The sequence below is a fragment of the Notolepis coatsorum genome (assembly GCF_963971535.1).
Source record: "Notolepis coatsorum genome assembly, chromosome: 19".
Lineage (NCBI taxonomy): Eukaryota > Metazoa > Chordata > Actinopteri > Aulopiformes > Paralepididae > Notolepis > Notolepis coatsorum.
In genome coordinates this window covers 34090127-34108470 of record NC_140183.1, presented here as the reverse complement: position 1 = coordinate 34108470, position 18344 = coordinate 34090127, and the positions used below count along the sequence as shown (strand labels likewise).

General features: G+C 42.2%; 1 protein-coding gene across 1 annotated transcript in view; it reads left to right on the top strand.

Annotated features, from left to right (window-relative positions):
• The window catches only part of LOC311246449 (immunoglobulin superfamily DCC subclass member 3), a gene marked incomplete at both ends in the record, with an annotated part of 123457 nt that overhangs the window by 30531 nt on the left and 74582 nt on the right, over positions 1 to 18344 (top strand). The window contains 2 exon segments of the mRNA XM_084336603.1: positions 1337 to 1338; positions 1340 to 1496. Coding sequence (XP_084192729.1) covers positions 1337 to 1338; positions 1340 to 1496 — 159 coding nt within the window.

Here is an 18344-nt window from a genome sequence, read left to right as displayed (position 1 = left end):
ACCTTAAGTTGCCCCCTACCTGCGAGAGCTGCTGTGCTAAAAAAGTATGACTGGGCTCTATGGAAAAACCATGACACTCCTGACAAAAATGTTGCCGAATCAGCATGGCTGTGAGTGAGAGTTATGGCTAACAAATGCAAATATATTATAGTCTGCGCCGTTGTTCTGACCAGGATTACGTTCCTTTTGCCTCCTTGATGCATGCACACACTGAGGCCCTGTTTAGACGGAAACGCTAGCAGGTGAATCCGCAACAATATTTTTTCGGATGTGCCTTTTGTTTATACGGCAACAGCGTTTTTACGGGGAGAAACCGCAAAAAAGTGAGACCACCTTCCTGAGTGGAATTCCTAGAAATGATAAACCTTTGCGCTATCATCTAAACTGTCAAACCGCATAAAACTATGACGAAAGGGTTCTCAAGACTCTCGTCGCGCGTACTGCTTACATCACAGGCATGCGCCAGTAGCCTAGAAGCGTAAACAAAGCATGTCTGATTCTATCCATGGCGATCACCTGAAGGCTACATTGGCAGTACTTTTAAATACACAAGAATCTGTCCCGCGGCTATCGCAACTAAGTGACTGGAGCCACTGTCTGTGAGTGACTCTGCTTTGGTCCAATCACATTCCCCCACCCACAGTCTGCGAATCAGAGGCAGAGTAGGGCGGGTCTTCACAGCACGTCATGTGACATATGCGCCAATCGTGTGACAGCGGGGCTCCGTCGTCTCGAGTCTTTACAGCCTCGTCTGCACGCAGAATTCCATCCCAAAACACTAGTCTAAACGCAACATTAAAAGTGAGACCGCAAGTTGACTTTTGCGGTTTCTGTTCAGACTCTCTCCGTCTAAACATGGCCTGAGTCTGACGTAAACAGCGAACAGGTCGATTGAGAGTAAATTAGTTTATATATGGCCACCAGTGACATCATCAGGGTCATTGAATCCTTCTGTTGTGTTAATTACAGCTTAATGAAATGATGTAGAATCTGATGAAAAATTAGCAATACGTTGACTTAGAGGGACTGCTAGTGCTACAGTACCTTATCATTTAACTGAAGCTGTAATGAACACAAGGATACAATGTTATGTTCTGGTCATGGCAGATTGTGAGAAAATCTCACTTTCTCTTTCTCTTTCTCTCTCTCTCTCTCTCTCTCTCTCTCTCTCTCTCTCTCTCTCTTCTCTCTCTCTCTCTCTCTCTCTCTCTCTCTTCTCCCCTCTTATCCCCTCTCTCTCTCTCTCGCTCTCTCTCTCTCTCTCCTCACCTACTCACTCTCTCTCTCTCTCTCCTCTCTCTCTCTCTCTCATTCTCTCACTCTCTTTCTCTCTCAGATGGGCCGTTCTATTGGGGTGGAGGGTATCCAGGTTCTTGGAACAGGCAACCTGATGATCTCTGACGCCACTCTGCAACACTCTGGTGTGTACGTGTGTTCTGCCAACCGGCCCGGCACCAGGATGAGGAGGACGGCGCTGGCAGGCTGGTTGGTGCAAGGTGAGCGCTTTATAATGACATACGGTAAATATAGGTGAATATAGGTGAATATAGGTGAATATAGGTGAATATAGGAATATAGGTGAATATAGGTGAAATATAGGTGAATATAGGTGAATATAGGTGAATATAGGTAAATATAGGTGAATATAGGTGAATATAGGTAAATATAGGGGAATATAGGTGAATATAGGTAAATATAGGTAAATATAGGTGAATATAGGTGAATATAGGTGAATATAGGTAAATATAGGTAAATATAGGTGAATATAGGTGAATATAGGTGAATATAGGTGAATATAGGTAAATATTAGGTGAATATAGGTGAATATAGGTGAATATAGGTAAATATAGGTGAATATAGGTGAATATAGGTGAATATAGGTAAATATAGGTAAATATAGGTGGAATATAGGTGAATATAGGTGAATTAGGTGAATATAGGTGAATATAGGTGAATATAGGTGAATATAGGTAAATATAGGTGAATATAGGTGAATATAGGTGAATATAGGTGAATATAGGTAAATATAGGTAAATATAGTGAATATAGGTGAATCTGGCTCAGGCTTTATCCTGCTGTCCCGTGGATGTCTTGTGTTTGAATGGACATTTTGTACAACAACTTCAACATAATCTCTTAACAAACATCCGCACACTGTTTTAAGAGGATGATAGTGTCTTCAATTTACAGTGAGCAGGCGTTCACATGTAATAGAAACATGATAGACATTCACAGTGGTACACAACACACACACACACACACACACACACACACACACACACACACACACACGCACACACGTACACACACACTTTTAATAAAATGCTTTATTTGAATCCACCACCATTGTACATCAGTCTACACAAGCTTCACATATTCCATGATATTGTGTTTTAAGGATTTGAAGGGGATTTAAGACGTGTTCTTCGTGTGTCGCAGGACGGTTCAGTCAGTACAGTGAACAACACCGCTCTCCTAAAGCTAGAAATCAGAGTAAGAAGGACTTTATTAGGCCATAAAAGGACTTTATTGTGGCATGATCATTTTATGGCCTCATGAAGTCAGAGCCACTCAGCGTCGAGACAGCAGCCTCAGATCCTACATCCCAGTGACAGATCTATACAGTCAGAGCCACTCAGTGTGGCGGCAGCAGCCTCAGATCCTGCATCCCAGTGTGGAGGCAGCAGCCTCAGATCCTGCATCCCAGGTGGAGGCAGCAGCCTCAGATCCTGCATCCCAGTGTGGAGGTGGAGGCAGCAGCCTCAGATCCTGCATCCCAGTGTGGAGGCAGCAGCCTCAGATCCTGCATCCCAGTGTGGAGGCAGCAGCCTCAGATCCTGCATCCCAGTGTGGAGGCAGCCTCAGATCCTGCATCCCAGAGACAGATCCATACAGCAGTATATTGCAATATTCTGTGTGGCCATATAAGATCGATACAGTGATGCCAAGAATCGATATTTAAAAATAAATAAACAATTATTTACTGCAATACAGATTATTGGAATGAGGTGAACAGACTGAAAACGTTACCGTATTAGATAAAATAGATGATTGCAATATTGTGATATTACAATATGGTGACATTACAATATTGTGTTTCTAGTAACATGATAATATGGTATCGTGGGGCCTCTAAAGTACATGCGTGTAAAATCATGAGCCTACTGCCACAGCCAAGGTGTCTGAAACACTGTTGTGTTCAGCAGCTCTTATAGCCAAGGTGTCTGAGACACTGTTGTGTTCAGCTCTTATAGCCAAGGTGTCTGAGACACTGTTGTGTTCAGCTCTTATAGCCAAGGTGTCTGAGACACTGTTGTGTTCAGCAGCTCTTATAGCCAAGGTGTCTGAGACACTGTTGTGTTCAGCAGCTCTTATAACCAAGGTGTCTGATACACTGTTGTGTTCAGCAGCTCTTATAGCCAAGGTGTTTGAGACACTGTCGTGTCCAGCTCTTATATTGCTCTCACAGGCAAAGCATTGTCCAGTCTTCTTACATACACAATATGCTCCATCCATGTAAACAACAGCCCCCATCCAAATCATGCAAGCATCCTCCTGGCCGGTCCCAGCCGGAGCAGTCTCCCCTGGGGCACCATCTGACACTCTGAGCACCCCTCGCCTGGGGGAGGGTGTGTGTGCGCGTGCTGTGATAGGGTGATAGGAGAGGGAGGGAGGTTGGAGGTAATGAGAAGAATGGTGTGTGTGTGTGTGTGTGTGTGTGTGTGTGTGTTGTGTGTGTGTGTGTGTGTGTGTGTGCGTGTGTGTGTGTGTGTGTGTGTGTGTGTGTGTGTGTGTGTGTGTGTGTGTGCATGTGTGTGTGTGTGCATGTGTGGCCAGTGAAGTGGAGGTTATTTCTGGAAGGGGTCAGACTATTATTAACCCTTAGCTGGATTTGACCATGACCTTAAAGGTTGCAGCTGATAGGCCCATCCCCACACCGCACTCACCCTTGACCCCTATGTAAAAGGAACATGGGGTGGGTGGTGGTGGTGGTGGGGGGTTGTGGTCCAACGTACCCTTTTGTAATAAGGTTTAGGTATTGCCATTGCAGGGTTCAGCTGGACATAGATAATGGACTTACTATCCAATGCCAAAATGACCCCCCCCCCTCTATTACACTCTCTAAACTGATGGTCCGTTTTGTTGCTGGAGCAACCTTTTATGGTTCAAATGTTAGTTGTTTCGTAGTTAAGTCTCTTCAATAGGCATGTAGAGAGAGAGAGAGAGAGAGAGAGAGAGAGAGAGAGAGAGAGAGAGAGAGAGAGAGAGAGAGAGAGAGAGAGAGAGAGAGAGAGAGAGAGAGAGAGAGAGAGAGAGAGAGAGAGAGAGAGAGAGAGAGAGAGAGGGAGATAAGAGTTTCTACCATGCATTCATACCAGTATACCTTCTCACGTGATTCTATTATACAAAGAAAACTCTCTGTACATTCATTTTCATATCTGAGATACATTTGAGCATCTAGTCTGTTAATAATCAGGCTGCATCCCTGCACTAATTACTAAATATACCAAAGCAAAGATGTATGTATAACATGGGGTATATAGAGGTCTTGTAGCAGGTCTTAAAGACTATACTGGATGTGTTTGCAATAGATTACAATCAAACAACTGAAATCAATCAATACCCTGCTCTCTATCATTCATTCTCTCGATCAGGATTTGGCTCCCTGGTCTAATATATTCATGAATATATTGATTGAATAGGGTGAGAGGGAACAAAGAAGCTAACTTGAAGGATGAGGATGAAGGAATGGGATTTGTATGAAAGTATTCTGTACTTCTGTATGACAACTATTAAAGAACTTGAACAATTCCACCCTATTTTTTATATTTCAGTTCAATATGCCTCTAAAGTGCATTTTGTAAGTTCTTTATCATTGTATGTATGTATGTATGCAGTGTATGTATGAGAGAGAGAGAGAGAGAGAGAGAGAGAGAGAGAGAGAGAGAGAGAGAGAGAGAGAGAGAGAGAGAGAGAGAGAGAGAGAGAGAGAGAGAGCGAGAGAGAGAGAGAGAGAGAGAGAGAGAGAGAGAGAGAGAGAGAGAGAGAGAGAGAGAGAGAGAGAGAGAGAGAGAGACCGACCCGCAGCTGGCCAGCTAGTTTACCTAGCCTACCGTCAAAAGTAACAAAATACACTTTCCAACAACTCCAAAACTGTCTTATTTACATGTTGTGACTTTATGTGTACAAACAACCACCTCAGCCTCCCTTCTTTCCCACTCCGTTTCCAGAACCTGTAGTTCCTCCTCTGTAAATTCTGGTTCAAATAGATACGGTTCTGGATCTTGGTTTGTCCAGAATTCATCATCACCTTCCTCTCTTACAAAGTCGTCCATGATTAGCAGTCGTTCTTCTGTAGGTTAGCTAGTCACATTGGTTTTGCTTTTTAGAGGTGCTTCGGCATATCATTACGCCCAGCCAGTGGTTGTTCGTCAAGAAAATAGTCCAGACTGTGTATCTGCTATGAAAATTACCACATTTTAAATAGTTATTTCTACACATTGTAAATACACAAGTCACAACATGTAAATAAGAGGGTTGTTTTGACGGTAATGGTCCGTATCCACTTCCAGTCATTGTGTAAACTAGCTAGTCCCACTCTCCCTCTGTTTCTCACAGCTCACGCCTGGTCATTCCACTTGAGTGCTTGGTGTCAGATACAGTATGTAAACACAGCAGCACATGATCCTGTGTCTGACTGGGTTCTATCAAGCCGATCACCATCTGCCCACTCAGGCAAGTTCACTACTGTTCAACTCAGCCCTGCTCCTCTTTGTCCTCAGCTGACAAAGTCAAGTTTAGGGTCAGTCTCTGGGGCTTGGTCTGCCCTTTATCTCCAAGGTCGCATCTGCACCCCTCTGCACCCCCCCCCCCCCAACCCAACCCACCCCACCCCACCCCAAAACCAGTACGTGGTCCGTAGCTAACAGGGGGGTGGCGGAGATACTGCAGGACAGCATATGATGTGGACAGATGTACACAGGGTTAAACAAAGAATGGCCGCCATCTGTACAGGGAAGAGAGATAACATGGGAGGAAGAGGAAGGAGAGAGGGATTTAATATGAGAGAAGAGGAAGGAGAGAGGGATTTAATACAGGAGGGATTTAATACATGAGGAGAGGAAGCTGAGAGGGATTTAATACATGAGAAGAAGGAGAGAGGGATTTAATACATGAGAAGAGGAAGGAGAGATGGATTTAATACATGAGAAGAGGGAGGAGAGAGGGATTTAATACATGAGAAGAGGGAGGAGAGAGGGATTTAATACATGAGAAGAGGAAGGAGAGAGGGATTTAATACATGAGAAGATGAAGGAGAGAGGGATTTAATACGAGATAAGAGGAAGGAGAGAGGGATTTAATACGAGATAAGAAGAAGGAGAGAGGGATTTAATACGAGATAAGAAGAAGGAGAGAGGGATTTAATATGAGTGAAGAGGAAGGAGAGATGGGCTCCACCAACTCCCAGTCAATTCAAGTGTTTTTTCTTTTTTGTTTGTTTAATACTCACATCATAACATATAACATTTTAAGTAAACAGGACAAAGGTCTAGTACACACACACACACACACAGACATAATACTTATATCATGTTGTTACAAGTAATCTGGACAAAGGACTAGAGACTTGGACTAGTACACACACACACACACACACACACACACACACACACACACACACACACACACACACACACACACACACACACACACACACACACACACACACACACACACACACACACACACACACACACACACACACACACACACACACACACACACACACACACACACTCCAATATACAATAACCAATATACAATAATCAACTATTTGTAGTGCAGAACAGCAATTCTGGTAGAAGAAGAAGGTAAGAAGCGTTTGGAAGATATGACATCCTAAGAGCTTGGTGACAGTGGAGAAGACAATGGTAGCACAGGCCAAGCACACAGCACAAGAGAAGCCAATAGGAAGGGGGTGGTGGTCGGGGGGGGGGGGGGGGGCTTTGGGGGGTAGCAGAATAATTGTGTCAGTGTGCACCCCTGCAGATCACCCCTGACCCCTAACCCTTGACCCCTATCCCAGCAGCCCCCCAGGAAATGATGCGTGAGAGGGGGGAGGGTCTATGATGAGTAATGGAGGTAGAGAGGGGGAGGGGCTACGGTGTGGAGAGAGGTTAAAGGGATAGTTCAGATTTTTGGAACCCTAGCCCCTATTTCTCACTCACCAGCTGTGATCATCGTAGAATCATCATACTGGCTCTGGATAGTTTAGCCACAAACCAATGTAGAGTCCTGTACAAACTAACTGAGGTCTTACTGAAATGTAGGCTACTTTGTACTCAGTGAACACAAAGTAGATTTACTCCACAGGGAACACAAAGTAGATTTACTCCACAGGGAACACAAAGTAGATTTACTCCACATGGAACACAAAGTAGATTTACTCCACATGGAACACAAAGTAGATTTACTCCACAGTGAACACAAAGTAGATTTACTCCACAGTGAACACAAAGTAGATTGCAGTGAGACTTGTACCATTTGTGTTGTGGCTAACCATCTGGAGCTGGTATAACAGCAAGGACTGTGCTGAGAAAGATCCTAACTATCCCTTTAATATTGTCCGAGGGTGTTGTTCGAGGAGACAGACATAGAGATTTGATTGGCAGGCTTTGATAGAACAGCGAGACATGCATATCCCTGCCTCACGGCGACACTCGTCGTCGTCGTCGTCGTCCCCCCCCCGTCCCAGCTGCGAACCACAGACAAGACTTAAGGCCAAGTTCAGGGGTCACAGTGGCAGTGAGGGGGGGGGGGGGGGGGCTATTGTGTGTGTGTGCACAACAGCTTATTTTTTAAGGCACCGTCTCGTATCCCAGGCGGGGACATCGGTTCCCATGGCTTTGCCAGCTCGCCGTCCTCATGCATAGGGACAAGTAGGAGTCATCCACGCATTAGAATATGTATTGTATGTGCATATATTCTGCATATATTCTGCATATATTCTGCATATATTTTGGCTGGTATGGGTGTCACTATGGGAGGTGTGCGCTTGTTACAACACAGGAATAGTGTTTTACAATGATGTTCATAGCTATTACATAGGAATAAGAGTGGGAGGATTTGGTTAACAGAGAGCGGTGTTAACCACTCATTTGGTGCATTTGGTATTATTATATATATATGTGTGTGTGTGTGTGTGTGTGTGTGTGTGTGTGTGTGTGTGTGTGTGTGTGTGTGTGTGTGTGTGTGTGTGTGTGTGTGTGTGTGTGTGTGTGTGTGTGTGTGTGTGTGTGTGTGTGTGTGTGTGTGTGTGTGTGTGTGTGTGTGTGTGTGTGTGTGTGTGTGTGTGTGTGTGGTATAATTACACCAGCATGTTTCTTAATCATCCATCACGTCTGCAGTAATAACCTGACACATGTAAGTCAAGTACAATGACTTCAGCTACTGTTCATCTACAGTATGTTTAGATCACTCTCTCCAGAGCGTTTGATGCAGTAGACAGGACAGTTCAACACATATTCTTGTCCCTGGGAGGTGGGAGGTCCATGGCCTTATTATGAATCAAGTTTGAGAACTGCTGTAGGTGACTTGGCTATAATATAGCAAGGTGTAAACCATAGGTGATAACCGCCTGGTCCTAAAGCAGAATACTAGAACAAGCCAACTTTTATAGAATAGAATAGAATAGAATAGAATAGAATAGAATAGAATAGAATAGAATAGAATAGAATAGAATAGAATAGAAGTACTTTAATGAACCTGAGGGAAATTCTGCACCACAGATCGCTCACAAGGAACATTCAGTTAGTCAAAAGTCACAAATAAGAATAGGAATAAGAATAAGAATACAAATAAAACTAAAAATACACAGTCTGAAATAGGCAGTTCGAAAATATACAGTAATATACAGTGAAATGTACAGTAAAATGTACAAATAAAATGTAAATGTCCAGGAAGGTATTCCAATGCCTATAGTAAAATGTAAATGTACAGGAACATATACAGGGATTTACTCTGTCCTCAGTGAGGCTAGTGAGGCACAGTGAGGCGTTGTTACGAAGGACTTCCTGTGACGTTCAGTTTGTGGGACTGAACGTGCTCCTTCTATCGGCCAAGTCCGTATCGCCCAAACCCAGCACTGCATCGCCTCGTAAGGCCTCGATCAGGTGTGTTACCACTCGCTGTGCGGCAGCTAGACTGGACCACGTCTCCAGCCGCCTCCTGCTGTGGTTTGTTGAAACGTATCGCTCGGTCGAAAATAACCGGTGGCACTGCTTGCACTGAATGACCGGCCACTCAAGACAAAACACTCTCCTCCAAGTTCAAGTGTGAAGTACACTCGACCTCAGGAGAGACAGGGGGAGGGAGAGAGAGAGGTGGGAGGGAGAGAGAATAGATTCATTACCAGGCCTTTGTCCAACACATACACCCCCTCCCACACCCACACACACACACACACACACACACACACACACACACACACACACACACACACACACACACACACACACACACACACACACACACACACACACACACACACACACACACACACACACACACACACACACACACACACACACACACACACACACGCACACAGGAGAATCCATGATTCATTCTAACAATGGGTCGCCCATCTCTTTCTGCTTGAAGTGGGTAAACCAGCAAACTAGCACCCCCTCCCCTACTGGGACAGCTGGGAACCCCATCTGCAAACACAGTGACAATGATCCTCACGACTATTCTGTCATCAGACTCCATCTCTCTGTCACACACACACACAACCACAGTGAAGTGCTTTACTCCCTAACTCAATTTTCCTCGAGCTGAAGTGAAATGCACACACTGATTCAAGAACGTGCAGAGCGGCTCCGTAACGGGGGTTGGAGTGGACTATTCATAGTGGATGTGGGAAATCTGAAGTATTCTCAAGGCGTGTATGAAACAAACACATTCCCACTGGGGCAGAGAAAAAACAAGCACTACTAACAACATTGTACTGTAGGTTGTAATGATGATGAACAAGAACATTTCTCTTCAGTCGCAAACCCTGAACAACACTACCTGAACAACACTAACAACACTACCTGAACAACACTAAACAACACTACCTGAACAACACTACCTGAACAACACTAAACAACACTACCTGAACAACACTACCTGAACAACACTAAACAACACTACCTGAACAACACTACCTGAACAACACTAACAACACTACCTGAACAACACTACCTGAACAACACTAAACAACACTACCTGAACAACACTACCTGAACAACACTAACAACACTACCTGAACAACACTAAACAACACTACCTGAACAACACTACCTGAACAACACTAAACAACACTACCTGAACAACACTACCTGAACAACACTAACAACACTACCTGAACAACACTACCTGAACAACACTAAACAACACTACCTGAACAACACTACCTGAACAACACTAACAACACTACCTGAACAACACTAAACAACACTACCTGAACAACACTACCTGAACAACACTAAACAACACTACCTGAACAACACTACCTGAACAACACTAACAACACTACCTGAACAACACTAAACAACACTACCTGAACCACACTAAACAACACTACCTGAACAACACTACCTGAACAACACTACCTGAACAACACTAACAACACTACCTGAACAACACTAAACAACACTACCTGAACAACACTAAACAACACTACCTGAACAACACTAAACAACACAACCTGAACAACACTACCTGAACAACACAACCTGAACAACACTAAACAACACTACCTGAACAACACTAAACAACACAACCTGAACAACACTAAACAACACTACCTGAACAACACTAAACAACACTACCTGAACAACACTAAACAACACAACCTGAACAACACTACCTGAACAACACAACCTGAACAACACTAAACAACACAACCTGAACAACACTAACAACACTACCTGAACAACACTAAACAACACTACCTGAACAACACTAAACAACACAACCTGAACAACACTACCTGAACAACACAACCTGAACAACACTAAACAACACTACCTGAACAACACTACCCGAACAACACTACCTGAACAACACTACCTGAACAACACTACCCGAACAACACAACCTGAACAACACTAAACAACACAACCTGAACAACACTACCTGAACAACACTAAACAACACAACCTGAACAACACTACCTGAACAACACTAAACAACACTACCTGAACAACACTAAACAACACTACCTGAACAACACTACCTGAACAACACAACACTAAACAACACTACCTAAACAACACAACCTGAACAACACAACACTAAACAACACAACCTGAACAACACAACACTAAACAACACTACCTGAACAACGCAACCTGAACAACACAACACTAAACAACACAACCTGAACAACACAACACTAAACAACACTACCTAAACAACACTACCTGAACAACACTAAACAACACTACCTGAACAACACTAAACAACACTACCTGAACAACACAACACTAAACAACACTACCTAAACAACACAACCTGAACAACACAACCTGAACAACACAACACTAAACAACACTACCTGAACAACACTACCTAAACAACACTAAACAACACTAAACAACACTACCTGAACAACACTAAACAACACTACCTGAACAACACTAAACAACACATTCTGAACAACACTGAACAACACTACCTGAACAACACTAAACAACACATTCTGAACAACACAACCTGAACAACACTAAACAACACTACCTGAACAACACTAAACAACACTACCTGAACAACACTAAACAACACTACCTGAACAACACTAAACAACACTACCTGAACAACACTAAACAACACTACCTGAACAACACTAAACAACACTACCTAAACAACACTAAACAACACTACCTGAACAACACTAAACAACACTACCTGAACAACACTAAACAACACATTCTGAACAACACAACCTGAACAACACTAAACAACACTACCTGAACAACACTAAACAACACTACTTGAACAACACTAAACAACACTACCTGAACAACACTAAACAACACTACCTGAACAACACTAAACAACACTAAACAACACTACCTGAACAACACTACCTGAACAACACTAAACAACACTAAACAACACTACCTGAACAACACTAAACAACACTACCTGAACAACACTAAACAACACTAAACAACACTACCTGAACAACACTAAACAACACTACCTGAACAACACTAAACAACACTAAACAACACTACCTGAACAACACTAAACAACACAACCTGAACAACACTAAACAACACTACCTGAACAACACTAAACAACACAACCTGAACAACACTAAACAACACTACCTGAACAACACTACCTGAACAACACAACCTGAACAACACAACATGAACAACACTAAACAACACTACCTGAACAACACAACCTGAACAACACAACATGAACAACACTAAACAACACTACCTGAACAACACTACCTGAACAACACAACATGAACAACACTAAACAACACTACCTGAACAACACTACCTGAACAACACTACCTGAAGAACACAACCTGAACAACACTACCTGAACAACACTAAACAACACTACCTGAACAACACTAAACAACACAACCTGAACAACACTACCTGAACAACACTAAACAACACTAAACAACACTACCTGAACAACACTAAACAACACTACCTGAACAACACTAAACAACACTAAACAACACTACCTGAACAACACTAAACAACACTACCTGAACAACACTAAACAACACTAAACAACACTACCTGAACAACACTAAACAACACAACCTGAACAACACTAAACAACACTACCTGAACAACACTAAACAACACAACCTGAACAACACTAAACAACACTACCTGAACAACACTACCTGAACAACACAACCTGAACAACACAACATGAACAACACTAAACAACACTACCTGAACAACACAACCTGAACAACACAACATGAACAACACTAAACAACACTACCTGAACAACACTACCTGAACAACACAACATGAACAACACTAAACAACACTACCTGAACAACACTACCTGAACAACACTACCTGAAGAACACAACCTGAACAACACTACCTGAACAACACTAAACAACACTACCTGAACAACACTAAACAACACAACCTGAACAACACTACCTGAACAACACTACCCGAACAACACTACCCGAACAACACAACCTGAACAACACTAAACAACACAACCTGAACAACACTAAACAACACTACCTGAACAACACTAAACAACACAACCTGAACAACACTAAACAACACTACCTGAACAATACAACATGAACAACACTAAACAACACTACCTGAACAACACTAAACAACACTACCTGAACAACACAACATGAACAACACTAAACAACACTACCTGAACAACACTAAACAACACTACCTGAACAACACTAAACAACACATTCTGAACAACACAACCTGAACAACACTAAACAACACTACCTGAACAACACTAAACAACACTACCTGAACAACACTAAACAACACTATCTGAACAACACTAAACAACACTACCTGAACAACACTAAACAACACTAAACAACACTACCTGAACAACACTACCTGAACAACACTAAACAACACTAAACAACACTACCTGAACAACACTAAACAACACTACCTGAACAACACTAAACAACACTAAACAACACTACCTGAACAACACTAAACAACACTACCTGCACAACACTAAACAACACTAAACAACACTACCTGAACAACACTAAACAACACAACCTGAACAACACTAAACAACACTACCTGAACAACACTAAACAACACAACCTGAACAACACTAAACAACACTACCTGAACAACACTACCTGAACAACACAACCTGAACAACACAACATGAACAACACTAAACAACACTACCTGAACAACACAACCTGAACAACACAACATGAACAACACTAAACAACACTACCTGAACAACACTACCTGAACAACACAACATGAACAACACTAAACAACACTACCTGAACAACACTACCTGAACAACACTACCTGAAGAACACAACCTGAACAACACTACCTGAACAACACTAAACAACACTACCTGAACAACACTAAACAACACAACCTGAACAACACTACCTGAACAACACTACCCGAACAACACTACCCGAACAACACAACCTGAACAACACTAAACAACACAACCTGAACAACACTAAACAACACTACCTGAACAACACTAAACAACACAACCTGAACAACACTAAACAACACTACCTGAACAATACAACATGAACAACACTAAACAACACTACCTGAACAACACTAAACAACACTACCTGAACAACACAACATGAACAACACTAAACAACACTACCTGAACAACACTACCTGAACAACACAACATGAACAACACTAAACAACACTACCTGAACAACACAACATGAACAACAGTAAACAACACTACCTGAACAACACTACCTGAACAACACAACATGAACAACACTAAACAACACTACCTGAACAACACTACCTGAACAACACAACATGAACAACACTAAACAACACTACCTGAACAACACAACCTGAACAACACAACATGAACAACACTAAACAACACTACCTGAACAACACTACCTGAACAACACAACATGAACAACACTAAACAACACTACCTGAACAACACAACCTGAACAACACAACATGAACAACACTAAACAACACTACCTGAACAACACTACCTGACCAACACTACCTGAACAACACTAAACAACACAACCTGAACAACACTAAACAACACTACCTGAAGAACACAACCTGAACAACACAACATGAACAACACTAAACAACACTACCTGAACAACACAACCTGAACAACACAACATGAACAACACTAAACAACACTACCTGAACAACACTACCTGAACAACACAACATGAACAACACTAAACAACACTACCTGAACAACACTACCTGAACAACACTACCTGAAGAACACAACCTGAACAACACAACATGAACAACACTAAACAACACTACCTGAACAACACTAAACAACACTACCTGAACAACACTAAACAACACTAAACAACACTACCTGAACAACACTACCTGAACAACACTACCTGAACAACACTACCTGAACAACACTACCCGAACAACACTACCTGAACAACACTACCCGAACAACACAACCTGAACAACACTAAACAACACAACCTGAACAACACTACCTGAACAACACTAAACAACACTACCTAAACAACACTAAACAACACTACCTGAACAACACTACCTGAACAACACTAAACAACACTACCTGAACAACACTACCTGAACAACACAACACTAAACAACACTACCTAAACAACACAACCTGAACAACACAACACTAAACAACACAACCTGAACAACACAACACTAAACAACACTACCTGAACAACGCAACCTGAACAACACAACACTAAACAACACAACCTGAACAACACAACACTAAACAACACTACCTAAACAACACTACCTGAACAACACTAAACAACACTACCTGAACAACACTAAACAACACTACCTGAACAACACAACACTAAACAACACTACCTAAACAACACAACCTGAACAACACAACCTGAACAACACAACACTAAACAACACTACCTGAACAACACTGCCTGAACAACACTACCTGAACAACACTAAACAACACTACCTGAACAACACTAAACAACACTACCTGAACAACACAACACTAAACAACACTACCTAAACAACACAACCTGAACAACACAACCTGAACAACACAACACTAAACAACACTACCTGAACAACACAACACTAAACAACACTACCTGAACAACACAACACTAAACAACACTACCTAAACAACACAACCTGAACAACACAACCTGAACAACACAACACTAAACAACACTACCTGAACAACACAACACTAAACAACACTACCTAAACAACACAACCTGAACAACACAACCTGAACAACACAACACTAAACAACACTACCTAAACAACACTAAACAACACTACCTGAACAACACTACCTGAACAACACTAAACAACACTACCTGAACAACACTAAACAACACTACCTGGACAACACTAAACAACACTACCTGAACAACACTACCTGAACAACACTAAACAACACTACCTGAACAACACTAAACAACACTACCTGAACAACACTAAACAACACTACCTGAACAACACTAAACAACACTAAACAACACTACCTGAACAACACTAAACAACACAACCTGAACAACACTAAACAACACTACCTGAACAACACTAAACAACACTACCAGAACAACACTACCTGAACAACACTAAACAACACTACCTGAACAACACTACCTGAACAATACAACATGAACAACACTAAACAACACTACCTGAACAACACTAAACAACACTACCTGAACAACACTACCTGAACAACACTAAACAACACTACCTGAACAACACAACCTGAACAACACAACATGAACAACACTAAACAACACTACCTGAACAACACAACATGAACAACACTAAACAACACTACCTGAACAACACTAAACAACACTACCTGAACAACACTAAACAACACTATCTGAACAACACTACCTGAACAACACAACATGAACAACACTAAACAACACTACCTGAACAACACTAAACAACACTACCTGAACAACACTACCTGAAGAACACAACCTGAACAACACTACCTGAACAACACAACATGAACAACACTAAACAACACTACCTGAACAACACTAAACAACACTACCTGAACAACACTAAACAACACTACCTGAACAACACTAAACCACACTACCTGAACAACACTACCGCCCTATTCCTCGTACCTGGTTCAACTAAGTCGATCAAAAGTCCCATTATCCAGATTCAATTAACCCGATGTTTGAATCCGGGCTTTCCCTGTTCCTCGAACGCTGATTCAGTCTCGTTAATTCGAACCAGACTTGATACTCAGGATAATTGCGCGCGGCCGCCTCACCTGAAAAGACAGCAGGTGTCGATCGCAGAAATCCTGATTTTCGAATGGCATTGATTGATTGATTGATTTAAAACTTTATTAAAAGATTGCAGAATGGGGGCGGCTAGGTGGTGTAGTGGGCAAGGCACTCGCCATCAACGCTGGAGATGCTGGGTTCGAATCCAGCTCTCGGCGTTGCTATCAGCTTGGCTGGTCGTTCACACTAACACAATTGGCAGTGTTAGGGGTGGGAAAGCTGATGGGTGGGTCCTGGGCGTTGTGGACAGCGACCCCTACAGTTCGGTCGGGGCGCCTGCACAGCGAGGGTAGGATCTGGAGGGAGGTAGTGTGACCTTCCACACGTTACACTCTCCCGGTGAGAATCTGCGCTGCCAGGCTGGCTGCCGGCTGGCTGCACATGCGTCGGAGGAAAGCATGTGACACTCTCCGGCCTCCCGGACCAACAGTAGGGGGGTTGGGAATTGGCATAACGACTAACAGTGGGATGGGAGAAAAATCTGAAAAAAGGAGGGGGGGGAAAGATAATAATAATTAAAACAAAATAAATTGCAGAATGGGTACACTACAGTACGGCTCAATAGCCTCGCCGACAAGTTAAATGCATAATCTATAGGCAAATTTTAAGTCCCTCATTACCCCAATCAATCAGATTATATTTCTTTAAATGTGCCTAGGTAATGGAATGAATAATCGAATGAGATCTTGCTAGCGAAAATAATTAGTTAAACTCGTTCAGAATAAGTAGATACAAACAAGCCCAAAGAGTATCTAATTGATACGAATTAATAGATACTTATGAGGATATCTGTACTGTATGCGCTCGGCTTAGGTATCATATACTTTATATATAAATACATGGTTCCCAAAGTTTTCAAGGCTCGACCCCCGAAATAAGAGAGGCTTGGAGGGAGCTACAGTTTCACTATTAATCAGGTTTTAATCTGTTTCGGACATCATCCATACATGCATTGAATTGATTAACCTTTGGTTTATACCAGTGACACCAGTCATGTTAATCACCTTCTTGTTCATCATCAGATAACACTAACAGTGCTTGAACAGATAAATGCATTTTCTCAAATGCATTCATCGCAAAGGCTTGCAATTGCTCATTAATTTTCTCAAGTCACGTCATCAAATCAAACTGCGCATCTCCTCAAACATTTTAATCCCAGTTACAATATCACAATAACGTGTGAGTGACAGTAACAATTCAACAATCCACATATTCAGATTCGTCGTAATTCATATCCACAATCCACGCATGAAGACTTCAATTT